The 27,094-nt window shown below is 41.2% G+C and overlaps 1 protein-coding gene and 1 non-coding gene across 2 annotated transcripts; both read left to right on the top strand.

The window, feature by feature from the left end:
* Positions 1-733: 733 nt before the first annotated feature.
* Positions 734-14,224, top strand: LOC145397654 (serine/threonine-protein kinase Kist-like). The gene is made up of 9 exons (XM_080270693.1): positions 734-859; positions 3,412-3,530; positions 4,799-4,941; positions 9,109-9,256; positions 9,711-9,865; positions 10,789-10,925; positions 11,940-12,076; positions 12,175-12,344; positions 13,995-14,224. Exons 1-9 carry the CDS (start codon positions 734-736, stop codon positions 14,222-14,224), a joined length of 1,365 nt encoding a protein of 454 aa, XP_080126819.1.
* On the top strand, positions 9,356-9,474 carry LOC145397704 (5S ribosomal RNA). The gene has a single exon (XR_013897019.1). It is a non-coding gene; the product is annotated as a 5S ribosomal RNA (ribosomal RNA).
* Positions 14,225-27,094: the final 12,870 nt, after the last annotated feature.

Here is a 27,094-nt window from a genome sequence, read left to right as displayed (position 1 = left end):
CTGGTTAGAAACGTTTAATCGGTCTGCATTTTTACGTCGTGAAACCGTTTGTGCAGTCTTCTTGATCTTGGAAAAACCAATGACACTACGTGGAAGTATCATATACTCCGTACCTTTCGTTCTTTCGGTATCGTTGGTAATTAAGGGGTTTTTGTTCAAAAGCTTTTAGCCAGTCGTACGTTTCATGTCTGTATTGGTAAAACCTTATCTGTTTCATTTCGGCAGTTTGAAGGTGTCCCTCCTCATATGTTGATGATTTTGAGATCTATGCTGCTGGTTCTGATCTGGTTGTCCTTAAGCGGTTGCAGGTTGGGCAACTGCTCATAGCTTTAAATTCTCTCCTTCCAAGACTTGTGCTGTTTCCTTTACTCGTTGTCACACTACCCCTCAGCCACCTCTCTTCCTATATGGTATGCCCTTCCCATATATAGATAGGCCTTCATTTACATTATTAGGGACTGTTTTTGACTTAGTTGACGTGGAATGTTCACATTTCGTCGTTGAGGCCCAGTGGTGAGTCTGGGGATCCGTGCCCTGCAGCCAGCTCTCCGACGACGCCCCTTGCTGTCGGACTCCCTAAGGAAGGGACGCCGCAGGCAGCCCCTGACGGCGGCTCAGCCCGAGCTAGACCGCAGCCCTGTCACCCAGGGGCGCTCCCAGGACTCAGGGGCATGACCTCCCCAGCCCCATCAGCAAACAGTCCTCCTCCAGGAGCGGGCGCAAACAAGCGTGCATGCTCGCCCTGTTCGGCCCCAGTCCCGAGGGGCCGACCTTCACTCCGAGGTCCCACCAGGAAAAGGCCTCCCTCCACACCGCCCAGCAGTCCACTCCGGACGACCCGGCCCCGGGCAGTAGTCCCGTGCCTCCTGCGGGAAGGCACACCTGACATGACCCCTCCCACACCTGGATGACACCTGAGACAAGCCGAAGTCCCCCAGCAGCCCAACCGGAGTCCTCCTGTCTTTTGTGTGTTTAATCTGTACAGTGTGTTGTATTGATATTGTATTAAGTACTGTGTCGACTTTAAGGCAATATACGTGTAAGGTTGGTTGACCCGAGTTTTTATGCCCTGTTCCTCGAGTTCCATGCTCTAGAGGACAAGAAGTTGACCTGAGAACACGTAGCATAACAAAATACAATGCTCATATCTTTTTCATAGCACCTCTTCAGGACGAGCATCATGTTCCGAGCTTAAATTAAACCGTAACTTGATCTAGGAAAAAAAAAAAAAAAAAGTAAAGGAATAAAGGCATCATGACGCACGTAACCGAAAGAGAATAAGCCGAAACGAAGGCTTATCCGAAACTACCATGAGGTGATGGGCACCTGAAAATCAAAACAACGAAGAGTTTCATAGTATTCCTTGACAAAAAAGAGAAAATAACACCGATATCAACACTCATGACCAATTAAGCATCCACTGAGGTAATTATCCCGAACAACACTGCCTTATGAAATTGGCTGAGTATGGTATTTCATGAGGGAACTGGAGCATTCGCTCACCTTATATATTGTCATGATAGCAAAAAGTTCGAAGACCCTACCGTATGATAAGACAATGAGTCTTTTTTGTTACTAGTCAGACCAGACTTCCAGGAATTCTGACTTCCAATCTGACTACATTTAGTCATCAACTATGAAATTGATACTCCTCCAGTCAGATAACACTCAGGCTAGCCATCAGTTATGATATGGGAATGAGTCTCCATTACTAGTCAAACTAGCCCTGCAATACAATCACATTTAAACAGCAATATTGATAAGGCAGTGAGTCTCCTTAGGTACTTGTTGGATCAATTCACTAATCTGATCACTTAGCATCTGTATGGGAATGAGTCTACTGTCAAATCAGCCCCTGATTACAACTAGCCATCAACCATGGCATGGGAATGAGTCTCCTTAGTTACTAGTTAAACCAGCCCTGCAATATAATCACATTTAGGCCAGCCACCATTTATGATATGAGAATAAGTCTCCTTAGTTACCGTGCTGGTTAAACCAGAGTTAAACTGGCTCTCCAATTTGACTACACCTAGTCATCAACTTAGCCAAATAGGGGTTATATATGGTTAGTACTTGGATGGGTGACCACCTGGGAACACCAGATGCTGTTGGCATCCCTACATGTCAAGTGGGGTTGGTGGAGGATTAGTGCCCCTCCCTGTAAAACAATTAACTCTAAGCCCTTGGCCACCCCGTCTGGGATACATGGCGTCTGGCAATGAATGAATGAATGAATATCTTTGTCAGGTGAAAAGATTATTATTAGTAGTAGTAGTAGTAGTAGTATTTTAAATTTTTATTTTTTTTAACAAATATACATTAGGATAGGATAGGTTTGCTAGAATGTACTGTATTTGGGCTGGGCTAGGGATGAAAAAGTCAGTTATGGTATTACTGTTATTGTTACCCTATTATTATTTTTTATTATTATTATTTTTTTTTTAGACCAAATCAGTGGGGGATCTTCTTAGTTATTATTATTACTCATTACCATATTACTGTATTATTATTTATTTCACATTTTTAGACCAGTTATGTAAGGATCTTCTCAATGACTTTTTCATTACAAATGCTTCACTAAGAACTGAGTATATAAGGAAGTGAGGGAGATGACTCACCTCTTAGCCATGTCCATTATCGCATCTGCGTGTAAGTAATCTGACCTAACCCCAACCAACCCAGTTTAATCCAACCTAATCTAATATACGGTACTGGTAATACAACCCAGCCTAATCTAACCCAACATAACCTGACCCAGTGTAATCTTATGTAGCCCTGCTTCACAAGACCTTATCTAATTTTAATGTGTATGGGACATTGGACAGCACTATGAGCTGTAGAATTCCTCCCCTCCTATCTTATTTACTAAGTACCAGGCAAATCACTGTGATGGAAAATTCATAGGGAATAGCCTCTCCAATTCAATCTGAAAATATCAAAAAACACATTTTAAAATGTATGTGATCATCAAAAACATTTGCAACACATAAGAATCCATCAGAAAAAGCAGAAATCAAAAGACAAATGAAGGGTTCAGTGTAAGTAAGGAAAAAAAAAATCCACTTACCATAATAGCTATATAGCCTACTGGTTTAGTTTCTGTACTTCATATTTTGACGGAATAGGTGATACTTAACTAAATTTACCCAAACCCAACCTGTAAGCGCAGTGTTGTTCCAAGTATTTATGTATCTATAGATACCGGTATTTCATCTTCCCCTGTCTCACATTTTTGTCTTTTTGCAGCTTTCACATAGCTCAGTTGAAGAAAAGTGCAGTACTGTACTACAGTTCTACATCTTATTCACAACACTTTGTGACTAGCTCCATTGTTAAGTGTTAGTCTGTTGCTACAACTTGGCATTCAAATTGATGAGAGGTTAGTGAGATATTGATGTATTACTGCAGGTGTGTCATGTCATGATGAATGAAGAACTAGACACACAGTGTAAGGAGCTTCCCCAGGGGTTAAAACTGGTGACGGACTTTGGGATCTTCACTGTGCAAGGTGGCCTGGCTGTTGGCAGGTGAGTGTCCAGATTTACCCTTTTAATGTGCGGGAGAAGACACCTTCATATGCTGTCACTTATAGAGTTTCCAGTTATACAAATGTCTGACAAACCTCTCTCTCAACAGCCACTGACTGGAGGTGTCCCAACTGAATTTACCTAGCTAAGGTTGAATCAGGACATCACCCAGCCAGCCTTAGTTACCAGCTTAGATTTGGGCTGGATGGAATAACAGATGACACTCCTCGGTCCTAAAGCACCTAATGTGTAGTGGGGTCCTCTTTCGAGACTGGGGCTTAGTGCAATGAAGAGAGGCAGGACACAAAAACTTCAGGCAATAACCTTTACACATATATTACCACAGTCAGACACAGGACAAAAACAGCAGGTATTACAATATATGACAAAGAAATAAAACCTTAACTAGGATATTAGTATCTCGCAGGATTCTGGCTTAACTAATACTGATGCCAGTACAGTAATTTTAATGCACAGGTGTACAGGGAACACAGGCGCACGTGGGAGCGCGGGGAGAGAGGCTCACACGGAGGGGGAGAGGGAAAGGACTCGCAACGGGTCAGAACAGAGTTATAGTAATATTGGGAGAGGGTAAGTATTATTGATTCAAACTTGGTATCATCTGATAGCAAAGGGGTTTTGACATTTGATTCTATACCTCGTTTACGTTCACACTAGTTGCTGGGAGGGGATTCTTTAGAAGGCGAGGGAGTGGAGGGCACTGGGATTTCACTGTGTTTACGGTAATACAAACGGGAGAATATTATTAACACTTTCTCTACTGTTTTCTTATAACAAAGGACATGGGTGTATTTTTACTACAGAGGATCACTTGGGGAAATAGTCTTACTGGTTTTCTACAAGGGCGTCACTTGTGAGTCCGATTCACCAGAACTTAATTTCCGTGCCCGTCCTTACTCATCCACCCGTGATTTCACTCGCCCCGATATTTAACATAGATTAAGTCACTGTATCGCTGTAACACTGAAGCAGTGAGAGTATAGCTGACAATTTTAGGCTAGGTTAAAGCAAAGACAACATATAGGCGGCAATTTTAGGCTAGGTTAAAGCAGAGAGAGTGTATAGGTGACAATTTTAGGCCAGGTGAGGCAAAATGAGTATAGGTGACAAGTTTAGGCCAGGTTGAAGTGAAATGAGTATAAGTGACAATTTTAGACCAGGTGAAGCAAAGAGAGTATAGATGGCAGTTCAAGGCCAGTTATGGTGAAGAGAATGCAGTATTGACTCAGTGTGTCTGTTGCCTTCAGGTGTTGTGAGGTGTATGAGGGTGAGGATGCTACGGGTGACAGTGTGGCTGTGAAGGTGTTCCGGCGCCATCAGGAGTACCGCGGTGCACTACAGAGAGAGATTCACTTCCTCACCACCCTCGCTGAACCAGGAGCACACTTGGGTAAGGACTGAGAAAGAGACAGAGATACACTTCCTTGCCACCTTTGATGAGAGAGAGAGAGAAAGAGAGAGAGGTACACCTTCTCACCACCCATGGAGAGAGAGAGAGAGACTGACTTCTTCACCCCTTTCACCAAACCAAAAGTGTACCTAGGTAAGGACTGGGGGACTTGTTAACAGCTCGCTGCAATCAGTATTGTTCTTTCACTGTAACTTGGCCCAGATTTCCATCCTGTAGCAGCTTACGTCACATGAATCAGTGACAGATTAAGATAGTCCAGCATTAATTGAAAGTTATAACACAGGATTCAAGATGATGACAATTTTAGTATCGTATAGTGCATTCACACTAACACAACAGAGACCCCTGACCCCTCTCAGCTCAATTAATGGCTGAATGCAGTCAGATTGGAGGATGGATTTGAATGATAGCCTAGGAGACCCAGTCTTCCCTCTTTCATATACCTTTCCACTTCATCCCTCCATCTCATCCTTGGCCTCCCCCTCCCTCTTCCCCCTTCCACCTCACTCACATACACATTCGTCGTTAGTCTCTCGCTCTCCATCCTCTCCTCATGTCCATACCACCTCAGTGTATTTCTCCTAACGCTGTCTACCACATCCACACCACAGTGCTTCTTCACTTCCTCATCAGTCAGTCTCTCTCTCCACATAACTCCACATGCTCCTCTCAAATAACTCATTTCTACTGCTCTTTCTCTTGACTTGTGTCCTTACAACAAGGTCCAAGCTTCACTTCCATATATTAGTGTTGGTATCACAATACTCTCAGCCAACAACTTTTTTGCAACCATGCTCACTTCCTTGGTTCTTATCACTGCTTTCAAAGAACTAGCAACCTTTCATCCTCGTTGTACCCTTTCAACCATTTCACCCTCCAAATTTCCATTCATACTCATTGCACTACCCAGGTACTTAAATGCATTCACATTTTCCATTTCCTCGTCATCCAGCATCACTGTATATCCAGTGACCTCATTTCTTTCGAAGACCATAACTTTACTTTTCCTCACATTCACCTTTAAATTCCGTTTCCTACACTTCCCGACTCATTCACTAAGCCTTCTAGCTCCCCCTCGTCTTCACTTAACAATGCGGAATCATCTGCAAACAACAGTACAGGGAATTTTCAAATGCTGCCCTCACTCATTAGGGCTGCTCCAACATCCACCGTCCCACCTTGTATCTCTTTTATAACCCCATCCATATACAGATTGAACAGCCATGGAGACATGACATCCCTGTTTCAATCAAGTATTCAGGTAGAAAAATTCACTCAGTTCACACTCCACACACACTGCAGCCTTAGCCCTCTTTTGCATACTCTTCACGGCATTCAACAACTTCCCATTTACTCCATGTATTCTTAATATTTTCCACATCCCTTGTCTATCCACTCTGTCATATGCTTTCTCCAAATCCATGAAGCCTGCATACAACTTCTTTTCCCTCCCTAGAAACTTTTCCACTAAAGATCTAAGAATGAAAATCTGATCTACTCAACTTCTTCCCTTCCTAAAATCTCCTTGTTCTTCACCTGCTAATTCCTCAGTTATTTCCCTGACTCTGTCAGTAAGTATCCTACCATACATTCTTCTTATTACACTAAGAAGACAACTGCCCCTGTGATTAACACACACTTCTTTTTCCCATTTTTCTTTGTACAAGGGAATAATTATGCCTGACTTCCAATCCTCTGGGACTTCACCTTCCTCGCAGGTCAATCTGCACATCTTCCATATCCATTCTACTACTATCGTTCCAACATGCTTCAGCATTTTACCACCACTCCATGAATTCCTGGGTCTTTCCCCATGTTGACTTTCTTCATTCCTTCCACAACTTCCGTCCTACTGATTTTTTCCTCTTCTCACCTCCCTCCTTCTCCCATCCATTCCCCAGCCCTCCTTCTCCCATCCCTTCTCCCGCCACGTACGGTATACTTGCATTCCTTTCGTTCTTTTTGTATAACAGTTCCTGAAAGTGTTCTCTCCATTTGCACACTTTTTCTCCCTTCTCCATCGACAAACTACCATTTCATCTTCCACTCCCCGACTAACATCTTTATCACCCTGTCTAACTCTCTTTACCTTTTTCCAGAACATTTTCTTTCATTCCCTCCACTTAACATTCAGATTCCTTCCAAATTCTTCATCCATTCTCTTCTTACTCGCTCTTACTAATCTCTTCACCTCTCTTCCTCTCTACATATAACTCTCTCTTCCGTCTCTCAACTTCCTCCACACCCGAGCTTCCCATCCACTCTCTACAGTATATGCTTTCTTCTTTTGTGCCACAGCCTCTCTCACCTCTTCATTCCACCATGTTGTTCCTTGTATCCCCTTTCATCTTCGCTTCACCCCACACACCACCTCATGTGCCGCACAAATTTTTTCTGTGAATATCTTGCACACACCTAGCACCTCCTTCATCTGCTCCTGATCATATTTACCCAATTGCTCCTCCACTTCTCTCTTATATCCTACCTTTTTTTCATCCTCTTGCAGCCTTTCAACCTTCCTTGCGTGACCCACTTTTTCCTACCCGTCCCTCCTTCTATTCCTCAATTGCATGTGAACCTTGACTTTCACCACCACTGTGTCATGATCAGAAAGTCCACTCCCCCAACCTCTATGCTCTTGCATCCATTACACACCTTCTCATTCTGTCACCCACACACACATAATCAGTCATTGCCTTTCATTCACTCAGTTCATCACCCACCCTTCTCATCATTCGCTACGTGTACCTTTGTATCATTTTGTGCCTAAAGAGGGTATTGGCTGTCACTAACCCCCTCCCTGCAAGAATTCCACTAGAACACTGCCCTTCTCATCCACGTTTGCAGGCACACCCCACTCACCAACTACTCTGTCCACCTTCACATTCCCTACTTTTCTATTCATATCTCCAACGAAAAACACTCTTTCATTCCATTCAAACTTTTCCACACATACTTCCACATTTGCCCAGAACTCTTTTCACTTCTCTTGCATGATCTTGCATTGAGGTATACACACACTCAGTCGCCCACATTTGTAGTCCTACTTTCAATCTTACACAGTCCTTGAGCTAACTGATCCATGCTTTCATATATTCCCCATCTGGCTCATGCACACGACAATACATACTCCTTCTTTTGCCTTCTCATTCTCACCTACTCCTGCACATATTCCCCATCCATCCTCCCACTCTCTTGCATTCTCACCTTGCCATTTAGTCTGTTTTGTGTGTGTGTGTGTGTGTGTATGTGTGTGTGTGTCCAACTCTGGGCATAGGCTTAACAGCCTGCAGTCAAGGCCCAATAGTCCTCCTACATACGTACACCTCTACATGTCACCACTTCGGTGCTAACACCCACCGTCCATATTGAATACATGCTAGCGCTGTCTCATACAGGACTGGTGTATTGGTATTAGCGGGGGTATTTTTACGACATGTCGGTGGGTCTTCTGGTAGATCAGTATAAGTCTGATTTTTATTAATTTCAATCCTCAAACTGTTCCCTGCCCCAGTCAGGATTTGAACCTGGGTCTGGTAGGTCTGGAGGCCACCTCTCTACCTCAAGTTTATTCGCCCACCTTACATTCCATGTTGCAAACATGGTCCTGGTCCAAGCTTCCTGTTTGGATATTGCTGCCGTATATTTTCTTCCCCAATGCAGCATTTTTAATGAGCAGTACTAAGTCAGGTGAAAATGTAATGCTTATGTTTTCTTCCGCAGTTGGGCAAGCAGGACAAGTCTGGTAATAATAATAGGTCTGTGAAGTGTTGAGAAGAGGGATGAGACTGGATTATCAGTGATGTGGTGAAAAGAGGTAGAGTGAGATGGTTTGGGCATGTGAAGATGGAGGATGATAACTGAGTGTAGAGGGTGAGAGGCATGAATACTGAGGGTAGAGTTGTGAGAGGCACACTGAAAAAGTCTTGGGATGTTATACAGTGTGATTTCAGGGATAAGAGACTGAAAAGAGAGGCTGCTAGAGATTGAGCAGCATGGAAAGGTATCATTTAATGACTAAGTCTGATACATGCAAGTGTGTTGGAGCCTCATTAAATGAAACGAAGTGAATTTTGTTCCTCAGTGCGCCAGTTTGCGCATTTACAAATTCAGGCAAAAATAAACAGACAATATATTTTCCCTCAGTGTGGCATTTTGGGCAGACAGTGTGGGAGGGTCGAGACATCCTGGTACAAGAGCTGCTGGGTCCTACGCTTCGGCAGGTGTTGCTAGCACACCACCACTCCACTGCATCACCCTGGCTCACCACCACACTGGCCACCCACATCCTCAGGTATACCATCAGCATCTTAACATTCCCACACTACTGTACAACAAATGCTACTCTCTCACCACCATATTGGCTACCCACATCCTCAGGTAAATTATCATCATCAACGGCCATACCACGTTGAGTACACCGCTTCCCGTCCGATCAGCGAAGTTAAGCAACGTTGGGTCTGGTTAGTACTTGGATGGGTGACAGCCTGGGAACACCAGATGCTGTTGGCATAACGTTCTCCCTTCGTGTCAAGTGGGGTTGGTGGAGGATTAGTGCCCCTTCCTGTAAAACAATTAACTCTAAGCCCTTGGCCACCCCATTTGGGATACATGGCGTCTGGCAGTGAATGAAAAAATGAATGAATATTTTTCATTATCATCTCCATTAACCATACAATGTTTAGTGCCTCTTATCATCCAGCCACTGATGAAGATAATTATGATATTATACATGTGTTTTGGTACAGGGGTCTACATCACCTGCACAGTTCTGGTTGTGTACATGCTGACATCAAGCCACCCAATCTCCTGTGGGACCCTGGCACTGCGGTGTTCAAGTTGGTGGATCTGGGCCTTACCTACTCCACTGCTGAGTGCCTCAAGCATGCTGTCCAGAGTAAAGGTTTGCATAGTACTCCCTTGTTATGCAGTGTCTTGGTATATGATTATTTGCTTATATGGTAATTAAGAATTTAATTTTTTTTTTTTTTTTTTTTTTTTTTTTTTTTTTTTTTTTATACAATGTCTGTGATGTTTTATTTTGCATTGTACAATTTTTTTTCCCCACTTATATGATCTCGGCAATGCTAAATTCATCGTACTATCACTTTTCAAAACACATCCAATGCGTTAAGAGTGTAATGCTGTATGGTAGTGAGATGTGGATTGTAAAGGAAGAGGATATTTGCAGACCCAAACATACAGAAATGGCAGTGACTAGGTGGATGTGCAGTGCGTCCTTGATTGTGAGGCCTGGTTATAACGGAAGAGTTAAGAGGAAGGATGGAATTGGAGTGTATTGGTGGTGTGATCAGGAAAGGTAGATTGAGATGGTTTGGGCATGTGGAGAAGATGGGGGATGACATTTGGTTGCAGAAAGTGAGAAGTATTAAATGTTGGGGGTAGGGTTTCGAGAGGCAGACCGAAAATGACCTGGGACACGGTCATAGAATCATGGATAAGGGACTGAATAGGGAGCTTGCCAGAGATCGAGCAGCATGGAGAGCCACCATTACGTGACCAAGGCCAACGCTCACATGCATATTAGAGTCTTTATAAACGAAACCAAACGAGGGCATTCTGTTTTGTTTACTCACCTAATGTTTCCTGTAACCCAGGAAACATTTTACAGTGCTGAGTGGTATCCATATAACTAAATACTGTAACAGGGTGATGTGGAGAAGAGTGTTGTGGATGTCGTGGTTTTGTGTGTTGTATTGTAAGTTGTTGTTGAGATTTTGTAACCCATTTTTCTCAGTGATTTATTTTGTATAATTCACCACAGTTTTTTCTTTTATGTAAAAATAGCATAACATCTTTTGTCAGGCTATCAGGCACCCGAGAGTGTAGTATGGAATGTGAGGCTTGGAGGTACGATGAGACCTGGTGCCATCGATGCCTCTCTTCCACAACAGCCAGGGCCACCTGCTGACATATGGAGTGTTGGATGTATTGTAGCAGAGGTGAGTTTGGGCCAACTGCATCCGATGGCTTTGGAGGTGTCTTAGTGCCTCTTTTCTTTCCTTAGCGATTACTGTACACATTCTTTTTTTATTCTTCTGTTTATTGCCAGATGCCTTAATTCCTTAAAGTCTCATCACATACAAGTAGCCTTCATGTTACACTGTCCTCAACCAACTGGCTTGTATCCCTCCAAGAAGGTCTAAGCTTCACTTCTTTGTGTCATAGCAGGATCACCATACTATCTTGATTTTTTTTTTTTTTTTTTTTATAATAAATAATTTTCTGACTGAACTGGCAATATTTTATGTCCTTCATTCTTGGAACTTCCATTTTTACTCATCACACTGCATATATATACATATATTTAATAATAAGTAATTCCCTGACCAAACTGGCAATATCTCATGCACTTCATTCTTGGAACTTCCATTTTTACTCATCACACTACATACATACAGTATTTGAAGGCACTCACAGTCTCCATTTTCTGACCATCCAGCCCCCCCCACCCCAGTATCCTCATACATGTTGTTGCAGTACAGATTTGGTAATACAGTATTAACACATGATAAATATTGTATGGAAGGATATTAAGGTGTGATATGCAAAATAACTTTGGGGAAAATGAACTAAAAAGTCACTTGTGCCACCTACAGTACAGCCCATCATGTCAGGTGACCTACTGGTATATGGCATGGTGGGTGTAGCTTAGGCGAGATGAATTAATAGGGTGCCTTGTTTCATAGGGCCATGAATTGCTGAAATGGTATACTTCTCAACAGTTTCCAGCAACAGACAGGAAATAATTATAGTTGCATGTTGTGGCATTTTGTTTGAATAGATAATATGGTGTTGAACTCAGCTCCGATGATGACGACAATGATGACAATAAAGATGATTGATGACAGTGATGAGAGTGACTGTGATGATGATGATGTTGGTAAAGATGATGATAATGATGATAAAGATGATGGACTAAAGTGACAATGATGATTAGTTCCATATTGTTTCAGTGCCTGGTGGGTCATCAGGTGTTCCCACATAATTCTGGCCATGGTGATGTTGATGGTAAGCTACGTTCAATCCTCACTTCTGCTGCTGACCACTACCCCTTACCCTTCCTTATACAGGCATACACATTCATTGCCAGGTGAGTGAGGTTGCTGATGCTGATGATTATGAGAAAATAAGTGTGATGATGATGATGAGAAAAGAAGTCAGGGTTGAGGATTCTGATGATTGTTGCAGGTGCCTGAAAGAGCATCCAGATGATCGGCCATCAGCTGATGCATTATTGGATGATCCTTGGTTAAAGGAGGCTTGTCAGCCATCCTTCCATGACCTTCTTCTCCTACCCACCTCCGTCCTCAGGCTTCTCAACATCATGGATCCAGTGCCTAACTTGAACAGTGCACCAGGTAAACACAACCTGACACTTTCACAGAATTGATATATTGGTTTATATATTTAGTGTATTTACTTATCATTCTTGGTGACTTTCCTTTTACCCACCGTCATGTTCTGGACCCAATAGCTGACTTGAATACTGCACCAGGTAAACACAACTTAACCCTTTAAAAAATTATGTATTAGTTTACTTTATTATTTCAACCTGGTGCTGGGTGTTGTTGTTATAGAGTAACCTCAGTCTGTCTGGCTTGGACTCATAAGCCACAGGCAAGCTACAGCCCCTGCAGGGTCATCCTGTGCAGTGAACCGACGTTCCCTTTTGGTAGACAGCACATCATCACAGTGAGGCATGAGGAAGAGTTAATGGTCACCATAGTATGCTCCATATCACCCTGTCATATGGTTATAAACATTGAGTATGATTTCCTGGGCTATAGGAAACCATTTAGCTTGTCACTTAGTGTGGAGTCATCTGAAGAAGAAAGAATAATAAAAAGTGACAGGAAGGATGGGAGAAATGGGAAGAGAGGAGGGGAGACACAGAATATGAATGATAAAAGCAAAGGAAGACACAAGCAGCACTGCATCAAGTGTATGATGGTCACCACCACCTATCACCATTGGTGCTTCTGATGGACACCTTCCTGTGGTCTCACCAATATAATCAGGTTGCCCTCATGCCCTGTTGTACAAGTGTCCTTCAGCTCCTTCCCTACCCTCTGCAGGGAGGATGGTTAACTGTTGGAGAAACAGCTTCAGTCTGTAGTTTGCCACATTCTTATTCACATGAGCCTGGGGTTGCAACAGCAGTAACAATTCTCGCTACCTCCATTTGTTGTAGAGGTAGTAGTAGTAGCCCGAGGTTCATCTGAAACATGAACCCAGTGGACTGCAGGTGGAAATTGCCCCCTTACTGTAGCTCACCATCCTCCTTTCATGGATTGGGAAGCGATTGAGGGACATCTGTATAACTGGGGAGCTCCATTACCCAGTTATATCAGTGTTCCTGCATGAAAGCACCCCTCTCCAGCACCTTCCTACCTCCACACAGTTTGATTTAACTTAGGAAATACTTTACATTTTAAAGGCTTTAACAGAGGCTATATCCAAGCCCTCCAGTTTGAAAAGCCTCCCTTTAATTAAGTAAAATACAGTAGTTTGGTAACAGTAGGAGAAAACTATACTGATTTCACCCAAAATTGGTCCAGATGTTCATCTTTTTACAGCTTATTTCACATTGCTCATTGGTAGAAAAAGGCAGTACAGTGCTATGGCTCAACAAGTTTTCTATGGCATTTTTTTGTGATCAGCATCCTATTCTAGTGTTAATCTCTTGTTACAACTCAGCATTCAAGATGGAGAGATGGCAGTTTTAGGCCAAATTAGAGTAACCATCATCATCATCATCCAGTTCCACATCTCCCTATAGAAACAGGAGCGTAGAGGAACCAGGCTAGGCTACTCAGTCCTAGATTTTAAAGCAAGGATGACCAGCCTCACTTGCTCCTGAGTGGCATTTCAGTGAGCAGTAAACCTCAACCACCCCTCAAATGGAAACTGGTCGAGGCTTCAGCCAGTTGGAGCACCTTAGCCAGCTAGACAGCCAGGCGTCATTTGGTTAAATGATTACTACCCAGTGTAGTAAGTAAAGTAACGAGTAAAAATATCCACAGGCATAGAAGAGAGCCTGGCGGCGCTGTGTGGGCAGTATGGACAGACAGATGGACACCACCTGGATGTAAGCGGAGGAAAATTCTACATCAAGTACAAGAACTGGACCATGGCTGAAAATGCCCACACTGAGATCAATGGAATGGTGTTTAATGACAGGACGCTCGTTGCCACATTTTTTCCTCTTGTTAGCTGGCAGAAAAGATGCTTTTATTAGCACATGAAGTCTTAGGAAGTCATTTTTGTTTTGTACTTGCTGCTTCATCATCATCGTCATCACCATCATCAAGGTGGACATCCACATGGTGAGATCAACGACATGGGATTTAATAACAGGATGTCTGCTGCCACGTTTTAACCCCCTTGTTAACTGGCATGAGAAGCACTTTTATTAGCACCTTAAGCCTGAGGAAACCATTTTTATTTTGTTCATCATCATCACCATCATCAGGGTGAATATACAGACAGCGAGATCAGCAATATGGTGTTTTACGACTGGATGTTCATGGTCTTGTTTTATCTTCTTGTTAGCTGGCAGGAGAAAGGCTTTTATTAGCAACTTAACCCCCCCCCCTGCACTAATTCTTATCAACCTGATTACCTTCCCTGAGTCACTGTTTTAGAACTTTTTTCTTAATAAGTTGATTTTTTTGTCATCAGATCGAGTGTTTCTGAGCTCGAACTCTTCATCACCCTCATCTAGTGTAATTAATGCCTCTTCAGTGGGTGTCAGGGTGGCATTAAGTTACCAGAACCGTGAGAGGTAGCCAGGCGTGAATCTGCCATTGCTGGGCTGCAGTCGAGAATTAAATTACTAAATATGCCGTATTTGGCAATCGTGGTTTGGCAGGGCTTGGCAACAGATCTTGTGATGTAGAGGGAGCCTCAGCATTCCATCGAAACCACTGACACTTCCTTGTGCTTGAAATTATGCCGCTGAGACCTATCGCCTCATATGAGGTGATCATCGCAGCCAGGGGTGGCCTGCATATCTGAATTACTAAATATGTGGTAGTTGGCAAGTGTGGTATGGCAGGGCTTGGCAACACATCTGATGGCATAGAGGAAGAAGTAACCTTCCCATGGAAATTGCTGACGCTCCTTTGCCCTTGAAATTATGGTGCGGAGACCCATCGCCTCATATGAGGTGATCAGTGCAGCCAGGGGTGGCCTGCATATCGCCTCAGATGAGGCGATGAGCGCAGTGGGGGTTTAAAACTTCAGTAAGTCATTTTTGTTTAGTTCATTCTACGTGATCATCATTCTCGCTGTCGTCGTCATCATCAGGGTGAAGCTGATGATTGGGTGAAATGGAGATAGATCAGTGTTGTTGTTATGGCCCCAACTTTGGTGTACAAAATTAACTGTGCTGCACTAATGTGACAGTACGTAGTCTGTAATTGATGAGTACAAATTGTGTTCAAATTGTTGTACAGTATCATTATTTTGTGTACATCTGTACTAAGTTTACTTTAACTAGGCATTAATTTGATATGTAATTGATAGTACAAATTATGTTCAAATAAGTGTATCACTGTGTTTATTTTTATGTATATCTATACTCTGTTCACTTTAGCTATGCTTATTTTACCCTGCCTTAACCTAGATTTTCATCCTTGTATAGCTTACTTCACATGGCTTAATAGCAGAAAATGGCAGTAATGTGAATCTGCACTTTCTATAACACTTCTTGATTAGGACCATTTTCTATCATAAATCTGTTGTTACGACTCGGCATTCAAGATGGAGATACGGCAGTTTTAGGCCAAGTTAGAGTAAAAAGAGTATAGGCATAAATTTGCCACCTCCATCTTGAATGCTGAACTGTAACAAGAGAGTAACACCAGAATATGGTGCTGGTCTGGAAGAAGTGCCAGGATGTGGGTTACAGTATTGCCTTATTCTCCTACTGAGCTATGGCATGTAGGCTGCAAAAGGACAAAATTCTCTGCTTATACTTCATTCATTTTAACTAGGAAGTTTTTGTCCTCTAGGAGCTTATTTCCTGTAGCTCAGTGACAGAATAAGACAGTATCACTGCTTAGTACATTTTTCTGGCATTCTTCATTAGTACCGTGTTCTAGTGTTAATCTCTTATTGAAGCTCAGCATTTGAGATGGAGGGATTGCAGTTTCATGCTTATAGTTCTTACACCTTAATTTAATCCAGATTTTTTTTTTTTTTTTTTTTTTTTTTTTTTTTTAATGTGTCCAACTCTGGACATAGGCTTCACAGCCTGTTCCCAAGGCCCAGTAGTTCTCCTGCATACTATACACCTCTGCATGTCACCACTTTGGCACTAACATCCACCATCAGTACTGAACACGTGCTAGGGGTGTCTCATACAGGACTGGTGTATTGGTATTAGTGGGGGTATTTTTACGACACGTTGGTGGGACTTTTGGTAGATCATGAAAGTCTGTTTTTATGAAATTCAAATCCTTAACCCCTAACCCGCAGGGCATCACTTTCATGACGCTCGTTACTTAAGTACCATACCGCGGGGCGTCACTTTTGTGATTCAGGGATTTTTTAAATCGCCCAGGCTTTCAAGTGCGGTCTTGTATCATCTGTTAGTACTTCCAGTGTGCAGCTATAGGCAGTGCTGCTAATACCACTAGTACTCACATCCAGTGTTACCAATTTAGCCATTTTTCTGTTTGCCTCGCCTCCCCACCTCCCTTCCCTTACCCCCTTCCCTGCATAGCTACAGCAAGGCCGCACAGCGCAACTCCTGGCCGTTTTTTTCCATTCACTTTTTCCATTGAAGTGTGCCCTATGCCCTATTCTCATACTAAAAAATATATATAGAAAAGGGAAAAGGCTAACTGATACTGCCATTGGCCATGAAGTAGCTAGTTTATCACCTGGCAACACCCCACGTGCACTTGGTCGCTAATTTTCCATGTTCATTACCCATTGAATTATCCCTTATGACCTGTTCTCATACTAAAAAATATATATAAAAAAGGGAAAAGGATAAGTGATACTTCCATCGACCTGGCAGTAGCTAATTTATCGTGTATTTAGAGTGCTGCTATCCCCGCGGGAAGGGCACGGCATGGTCCAGCCATCTCCGCGGGTAAGGGGTTAAATTGTTCCCTTCCACAGCGGGGATTTGAACCTGTGTCCGGTAGGACTGCAGGCTACCTCTCTGCCGACTGCGTATATCATGTACCTCAGCGCCAGAATTAGTGCTACAGCTCTGCATCCCTTCCAAAGCACATCTTCCTGACTAACAGCATATCTCATTTTTAATCTTTTGTTACAACTCGGCATTCAAGATGGAGATATGGCAATTTCATGCCTACTTAAAGTGAACAGAGTGTAGTTAAAGTGAATGATCTGTTTTGACAAATGGAGTCTGTTAATTATTTACCTGAACATGAAGATAATGTTTCTCTAATGCTGTACCATATTTATCTTAACTTGGCCTAGATTTTTGTCATTTTTCAGCATATATCTCATAGCTCGGTGACAGGAAAAGACAACATTATAGTTCAGCATCTTTTCTATGGCACTTCTTCATGACCAGCATCATGCTCTAGTATTATTCTTTTGTAACATTTTGGCATTCAAGATGAAAGGATGACAGTTCTAGACCAGGTTAGAGTAAAAGGAGTGCATATAATATTCTCTTCCCCTTAACTTGGCTTAATATTGCCATCACTTCAACATAAATGCTTTGCTGTAGCAAGAGATTAACACTAAAATACACTAAAATAACACTAAAATATGGAAGAAATGCTGTGGAAGGGATGTAGAGTCATAGCATTATCTTATTCTGCCACTAAACGTCATGAAATAAGCTGCAAAAGGATGAAAATGTGGACCAGATTAAGATGAAAAGAGTATAGTTGCATATCTCTAAATATTGATGTTGTTTTGATGGTAATACTCTCTTCACTTTAACTTTGCCTGTTTTTGTCGTCTTATCTTGAATGTTTATCTGTAACAGTAGATATAACACTAGAATATGATGCTAGTCACAGAAAAGTGCTATGAAAAGGATGTGAAACTGCAGTATTGTCTCGGCACCAGATCTTAGCACTGTACTCTTTACCCTCACTTGGCCTTATATTGCCAACTCTGCGTCTTGAATGTTGAGGTGTAATGGTCAGTATAAGACTAGAATATGATGCTAGTCATGAAGAAGTGCCATGGAAAGGATGTACAGCTGTAGTATTTTCCTAGAAGAACTTAACGCAATATTCCATTTTCTCTACTTAAAATAGCCATCTCTCCATCATGACCTGTTGAGCTGTAATAATAGATATACCGTAACTTTAGAATATACTGCAAATCATAAAGAAATTCTGTGGAAAGGATGTAGAGCCATAATATTGATTGACTGTTATTTTGCTACATAAAGTATGCTGCAACAGGATGAAAATTTGGGCCAGGTTAGTTTAAAAGAACTGTGAGAGTACCTTGAGATGCCTGAAAGTTATATGGTAGGTTCTGATGCTGGAAAGGGATGCCTTCATGTGATGGCGTTGAGATAACCAGCAGGCTATGTTACCTAGTTATAGAAATACCCTGCAGTTCCCTCCCCATCCCCCCAAAAAAAGAGGATGGTGAACTGTTAGGAAAGGACAGCTTTGGCCTGCTGTTCACCAGGTTCACGTTCAGATTAACTTGAGGCCAAAAGAAGAAGAAAAAAAGTGGTGAAGCAGAACATGAGGGAGAAGGCAAAATGATGTGCAAAGTGTTCAAACAGATATTTTAATAAAATTATACACATAGATATCTATGCAACATTTGTGCCCACTGTGACAGTATTCAACACTTATCCGATACAAACTATGAAGAAGGCCGAAGAAAGCTCAAAAATTATTTTTGGTTCTATTTCGCTATTGTACAGTCAGTTACAAAAGTCTGTTTGCCTCGCCTGCCTCTCTTTCAGTGCTGGATTCATAGATGCATAAATGTGATGTACTGGACTGAGTCATATATTACCATTCATTGGTGAGGGATAATAGTAATAGCTTCAAATTCATCTGAAATGTGAACCCAGTGGACTGCAGGTGGAGCGTGCCCTCCTCCTACAGTCCACCATCCTCCTTTTGGGGGATATAAAGGGAGGTGAGGGATGTTTGTATAACCAGGCAACTGATCTGATTGATCATGCTGGTGCAACTGCAAGAGACATCCCTCTCTCTCCCTACTGTATCTCATTTATGCATCTGTGAATCTAGTGATGAGAAAGGCAGAAGAGGTGAACAGACTTTTGTGACTGACTGTGTTGAGTGGTCTATAAAATGCACCCCAGCCATGGAGATGTCTTGTGTGTTGTTGGGATGGCTCAGCCTGCTGGTGTGGGGAGTGCAGATATTTTTGCTGCATCATGGAATTAGTAATCAGTCATGCAATTAATAAATGTTAAAAAAAAATAAAAAGCAGACACTCTAAAGTGAAAAGGGATATGGGAAGTAGAAAAAGATAGTGTATAGTGCATTTGTTCTAACCAGACAGAGATCCTTCCTCCCTTACAGCTCATTTCGTGGCCAAGTGTAGCCAGGCTGGAGAGTTGATTTGGGTAAAAACCAAGGAGACTCATTCTTACCTCTTACTGAAGGAGTGTTGAATTTCTTGCCTCTTATTTAAGGCTCATTTTTCATGCAATTGTGACTTAATATTCAAGCTGTGGGAGTGGACAGTTTTTCCAGGTAAGAACAAACTGACTATAGCCACTAGCGACACAGACTGAGCTGTCCCTACGTCACACAAGAATATTCTAGCAAAGAGGCAGAGGTGTGAAATATATGGACTACCCTGAATTTTGAACCCTTGATTGAATTTGTAATGCATGCACAACACAACACTCGCACGCACCCGCCAGCGATACACTCATTGCGGAAAATGATTCGGATATAGAAAACAACACGTTATTTCCATCCCTACAGGATTATATGTACAGTCAATATATACAGGATGTTTTGATACAATACTGCAAGTAACAAATTCACAAACACTGAACACCACACAGGCTGACTCAGTACAGTATTTACGATATGTATTGTAAATAGAAGTGGTAACAGGCTCTCCCATATTTACCTCCTTGGAGGTGTAGGGTCCTGAGGATAGGCTATCAGTTCAGGAAAAATGGAAGAAATGAGAATTAAGAGAGCAGAAAAGACTTAGAAGAACAAAAGGATAAAGAGTACGAAGAGGCAAAAAGAGAGAGATGATGGTGAAGAAAGAAATGAAAATGATTGAAAATGGAGAGGAATGAAGAAATGAAAAGAGAGATGATTTAACCACTCCCTGATGACAACTTTATGTGTACAGGATGGTCCAAATATAACACTCTGGTTCAAGGGTAATTTTTATGTCTATTGCAGGGATGGTTTAGTGTTATCAGCATACACCCAACATTAGTTTTTCAAAATCCCACTGCCACATGCACACCCACACCAGCAGACTGAGCCATCCGTGCAACACATGTTATCACCAGGTGAGTTTCTAGTGCAGTGCTATTCAAGGACCACCTTGTATTTTTTGGCTACCTCCAGATGATTATATTTAAGGTATGGGTGAATTTTTTGAATGGAGGAGGTTAGGTATAGCCTTCATTAAACCTCCACTGTTAGAGGCTGAGCCCAGGTTGAATAAGATTGTCTGCAGGTAGCATATAATACTGAAATGATAGTAATAATCATTGGAATCACAAATAATATCTGAAATAATAATAATAATAATTTTCATCCATCCATCATCCAGTCATAATAATACAGTAAATAATAATAATAATAATAATATTAATGATAATATTAAAGCATTATATTAAAGGGGTTAAGGGTAAATGACCAGCCTACTTCCTTGGGTGGCATTACATGACTTAAAAAGCTCCACTTGCCTCCTGGGAATCAACCCATGCACAGCCATCCCTCCAACTGGGACACCCTGACCACTAGACCACCAGGCGTCTGTTTATATTGTACTGTACATTTATATCTTACGTACATGGCTTTCAAAGCACATCTTTATATCTTATGTACATGACTTTATAATGTACATACATGACTTCCAAAGTGCTTTTTTATGTCTTATGTGTGTGACTATTGTACATAAATGACTTACAAAGAACCTCTTTATATCATACATACATGACTATATTGTATGTACATGACTCTCAAGGGCTTTTTTATTTATTATGCACATTACTTTATATTGTACATAAGTGACTTTCAGAGTGATTCTGTATATCTTATGTTCATGACTCAAATCTTTGTATCATACATACATGACTGTAAAGTCTTGATGTTGTACATACATGACTTTCAAAGAGCATATAGCTTGCATGCATGACCCAAAATCTTTGTATCTTACGTACATGGTTGTGAAAGAGCATCATACATAGCAACATGACTTTCAAATCTGTATATCTTGCATACATGACTTTTAGATCTGTATATCGTACATACGTGACTTTCAGATTTATAACTTACAGTACATGACTTTCAAATTGTATCTTACTCACATGACTTATGCACATGTATGCACTCACTAAAAAGTATCCGAACATTGCAAGCATCACGCATTTTAAACACGACTGAAGAATATGAAAATTGCTCTCCTTGTGGAGTACAAATTCCCAAATCTTAAAATGAAAAATTCAAAAACGTTGACTTTCCGAAATATTTTTCCATGCAGTAGAGAGGGTTGTGTTATCACCTGTCTTCTCACAGTCAGTGCTTATTTGAAGACAGTGTTTTTTTTTTTTTTTTGGGGGGGGGGGAGACACTATGAACAGATACTAAGTTACGAATACTGTACAAGCTACATCATTTTATTTACTGATAATGGTCCTGTACACTAGTATAATTACTATAATAACCATTGTTTTTCTACATTCCAATATGCAGTACTGTATTCTATTTTCCCTAAAGCATTTGGACCCAAGCATTTCAGATTTGACAGGTTGTACTGTGCTGTTGCTACTATGCTACTACTGCTGCTACACCATACCGGTTGTATAGCTACAGGGGGCCTGCCCCACCATTTGAAATCTCAGATTACCATATTTAATGTGCACACACTGTGAAGTAGTGGTCCCCCCGGAAAAGGCTTGGCCCCACCTTGACCACTCATTTGGCAAGAACTGGCTATGTCAGTGCACTATCACCAGTGTGGTGGCTCCTGAATATGCATCACTTGACAATCAAGCATACCAGCCATACCAAGATGACAAACTATGATCCACACATTTCACATCCTTCATGTCCAGATGTTTGGGTACCTCTTGATCAGAGCTGGGCACTTCCGCATTCACTTCTGCAAACTGCAAATTCTGCAATTGTGGAAGTGTGATTTTTTTTTGCAGATTTGTGTTTGCGACAAATTTTATGCTGATTTGCGGTTTTGGTTTTGTGGAAGCGCTTACGCAAATGCAAACCTTTCCGCAAACCAGCCTGACCTCTGAGAACTTTGAGGAGTTTGTGTTTATGAAAGGCAACATGGACCTGCTCAAGATAGAGTTGTCTCAGTTGTTGGAGGAGTCTGACTGTGACTGAGGACTGAGGAGTTTAGAGCCAAGGAATAGCGGTGGACTGGTGTGTCAACTTGTCAGATGTGAACTGTGAAGTGTAATAATTTAATTCATTTATCTATACTGTAATAGTGATTGATTTACCCATGTTTTGTAGTAAAAGCAGTCTATTATATTAATATAATAATTTAAAATATATAGTTTAGTTTTACTATAAATATAATTTTATATACAAGTGGTTTGCATTTGCAGAACAGCAAATTTTACGAAGTTTGCAGATTTGTGGGGGCAGAAGGTAATGGTTTGAGTTTGCAGATTTGTGTTTGAGGAAGTGAATTTTTGTTTGCGGTGCCCAGCTCTGCTTTTGATGAGCATGTACTGTACAGTGACTCTGTTACCATGTTCAGCATGTACCAGGTCTTTATAAAACTTCATAATTGTGCATGAAAAGTTTTTACATACTGTAGGTGTTTTTGTTGAGTGTACAGTAACTACTACTACATTCCTTATGTATCAGGTTTTTATAAAACTTAGCCTGCAAGAAAAATTTTTACATAGATATTGTAGATACCTCTTATGTCACCTTTTGTATTAATATTCATTCTGCAGTTTTAGCTGAAAAAGTTGCTTTTTAGTGCCAGAGATTTTACAAGCATTTTTTTTTTTGTATAAAAAGCAACAAAACCCTGTCACTCTGATGACACAGTTCTCATTTAATTGTCAGTAGGCATCTTGCAATAGATAGATAGATAATATTTTAGAGGTTTTGTTCACCATTGGAAAGATGTTTCAAAATGAGAAAATTAGCTATAGCTTGCTGCTGGAGAAGGACGCCTTTCCATGGTTACACTGATATACCAAACAGCTCAACTGCCTGGTTATACAGTCTTCCTTTAACTACTTCCCTGTTCTCCCCAAAGGAGAATGATGGATTTCATGAGAAGGGGAATTTAAACTTGCAGTCTACTGTGTTCGTATTTGAGATGAAACTGGGGCTACAGCAACGACAGTGATTTTTGCATTCATCTGAGAAAGATCTTTAACTCTTATCAGCTCAGTTGATGGCAAAGTGTTATTGGATTGGAGAATGGATTTGGCATGTATCTAAGAATACACATTCCTGCTAGTAAGTAAGGCTTATTGAATTTCATGCAGCCACAACTTAGTACTGTATTCAAGTTATGGGAGTGCCCCAGTTCCCTCAGATGAAACCAGACAGACTATACCCCTAGCCTACATTAACGCCTTCACAGCTAGGAAAAAAAAAAAAAATGAAAGCTTGATTAAAATGAAAAATATGTCATTGGAGTGAAGGGGTTAAAATTTAGTTCACAGTAAAATAAGAAAAAGTACCCAATTATCCATGAATTAAAAATGGTGTCCCCTCAAATTGGATATCTCTAAATATCTAGGAATTAAAAAGGGTGTATCATTATTTACAGCCACACAAGTAACATATGATATGGTAACTGATAAACTCTAAATAACATATGTGCAAATTGAACACATAAAAGAAAAGCAAATATACTGACAACAAGACTGTATCCAGGGGAGAAATCATTAGTTTACTGAATATACCTTTCATGAGTATCACACATCATCATCATCTTCATTATCATTCATGCCTCTTTTTTCGTACCCTAGGATGGGATGAGGTAGGGTCCAGAAAGAAGGAAAAAAACAAACAAAACACTGATAGAAGCAGAAACTTATCAAAGTCAGACCAGTTGAATGGGTCACACACTCATTCACTCGCCATTCAAACCCCTGGAACCCAGACTCCACTACGCAGGCATACACATCCACTCTTACACACTTCATTACACATTCGGGTAAGCCTTCCACGTATAATACCTGTAATTTATTTTTTTTGTGTGTTACCTTCTTATTTTATTCAGCTCAGGAGAGACTTTTCAAACTTGAGGTGTTAGATGGAAAATTAATAGTGAAACTTGCAGAAGAAGTGACAAGTAGTGTGGCACAGGGAAGGAAAGTGGCTGGTGCAATGAAAACCTTGAAAAGATACTGAAGTCTGAGTGTAGCGGCTGTGAGAGGCTTGCATGGATGAGTTTTATTGCATGCTCTAGCAGATGTGTGTGAGACTATGGTGTGGCACAAAAATGAAAAGTCAGAAGAGCAGTGTGGATGGGACTGTTAAGGAATGTGTGTGGAAAGTGGACAGGATAATGGTATAATGTGGCTCATGAACGATGTATGTGGACAGCAGAGTTGAAGGGAGTGTGCCTTATTAACCTCTTCACTGCTGTGCTAGGGTGTGCTCGTAAGCTGAATGAAATTGAAAAAAAAAACATGCAATCATTAATACATCCTCAGATCGATGTGAAGAAGGCAGTAACCTTGCTCTCTTTCTCTGTTTGATATACATGCACACACTTGATACATATTCAGGAAGATCAGTTTGACTTCTTGACTCCTTGTTAATTATATTACAGTACAGTCTGTGTATAGAAAGTGCCCCATTGTTACACAGAGCATAACTGATGGAAATTTCATAGTACAGTACAGAATATGTCGTGTTTGATGTGTGCTTTCGTTCTTTATATAGATCAGTACAGTAATATCTTTGTTTTTAGTTCATTTTTATTTTATTCTAGGCAACTTCAGACGACTTTATTGAACTTTGTAGAGAGTTTTATAAACTGAAAAGGTTAGCTGTAACTTTAATGTTTTTGTTGTGTCCCCATGCTCATCTGGACACTAAGCTGGTGGACCCTAGGCTGAAGTATCAGTTCACGGCAATAACATTTTAATTTACTCTAGCTATCTCAGAATCGCTTTATTTGACTTTTCTAGCTGAAGAGGTTAGGTATAGCGTTCATGTTGTTGCTGTAGCCCTGGGCTCATGTGGATGTGAATCCAGTGGACTGCAGGCTGAAGTAACAAAGCCTCCAGAGCCACTTACAAACCACCAACAATAGGGCTTGTATTCTCGTCTGGTTGGGAACCATACTCTACTCTTTTCACTTTAACTTGATCCAGTTTTCATCTTTTATAGCTTTTTCTACATAGTTCAGTGGCGGAATGTGACAGTACAGACTATAGTTCATCATTTCTGTAGCACATCTTCATGACTAGCATCAAATTGCAATGTTAATCTCTTGTTACATTTCAGCCTCTACCTACATCCTTTTCTTAGCACTTCCTGACTTGTATCATATTCCAGTGTTAATCTCGGTGCAGTACGGTATTATACCATACCTACATCCATTCCATAGCATTTCTTCATGACAAGGATCATACTCTAATGTTAGTTTCTTGTTACAAGTGAGCATTGAAGATGGAAAGATGACAGTTTTAGGCCAAGTTAAAATGAAAAAGAGTATAAAAAAGTCTGTTACTCTCTCATGCCCATCCCACTGGTATATTCACAATACCAAGTTTTAAGATACATACTTCTCTCACAGATGGATGAAGATATGCACCTTAGTCCACTATGTCGAGCATGTGTGAGTCTAGTGATGAAAGAGAGGAAGGAGCAGCGAACAGACTTTGTAGGTGATTGTACATTGTTACTTCCCTGAACCAGCACTATAGGTTTTTCACCTTAACTTGGCCCAAATTTTTTTTCATTTTGCAGCATTTTCCCACAGCATGATGGCAGAGTAGGACCGTACTACAGCTCCACGTTCTTTTCATAACACTCCTTTGTGACTAACATCAAATTTCTTGTGTCAATCTATTATTCCAACTCAGCATTCAAGATGGAGAGATGGCGGTTTTAGGACAGGTTAAAGTGAAAAGAGGATAGCACTGATGAAAAATTGTAGGATTTATAGTGGCAGTGATATGTATGTGACTGTTTTAGTCGAGATTAAAGTAAGAAGAGTATAAGATCTAAATGAACACTGGTGGGATTTATAGTGGCAGTGAAGTATAGGCAGTGATGTTTTCTACTCTGATGAAAACTCTTATATACAGTATACAAAATATCGACCCTTTCTACTACTGACATTGGGTGGTAACCATATAACCCAATGACATCTGGTGGTTTATTGGGTTAAGGCACTCCAACTGGGTGGAGCCTGTATGGGTTCATATGGTGGGGTGGTTGGGGTTTCTTGCTCACATGATGCCACTCAGGGGTTAGCGAGGCTGGTCACCGTTGTCTTAATGTCGGAACTGAGTAGTTTAGCCCCGGGCCTCTGCGCTTCTGTTTATACGGGACAAAATGGGATTGGATGTTGAAGTATCCCAGAGCCAATGTGTTTATTCTATCCTAATGATCCTTAACCTCTTTCAGCTCAGGCAATGGCCAGTTGTAACCAGATTGGAGGGTTGAGTTGACTAGTAACCAAGGAGACATTCCTACCATGTAACTGAAGCTCATTGAAAATTATGTCATCACAGTATAGAATTCAACGTGTGGGTGTGGCTCAGTTTTGTCAGGTAAAACAAATCAACTATCATACACAGCATGGTCCATGTATAATGCTTCTCTTCCACTCTGCTGGGCAATTCTTGTGTGTTGGGGTGGTGCAGTCAGCATTATTAGTGTCTATCCTAAATAATTTATTTTCTTTGCCCACTGTCATGTCTACACCTACATCACTGAGCCATCCTCACTACATATAACAT

Source organism: Coenobita brevimanus, chromosome 42, assembly GCF_032717465.1.
Source record: "Coenobita brevimanus isolate Jiangsu-jjx chromosome 42, ASM3271746v2, whole genome shotgun sequence".
NCBI lineage: Eukaryota > Metazoa > Arthropoda > Malacostraca > Decapoda > Coenobitidae > Coenobita > Coenobita brevimanus.
Note: the sequence above shows the minus strand (reverse complement) of the source record. Positions and strands in the feature narration are given on the sequence as shown.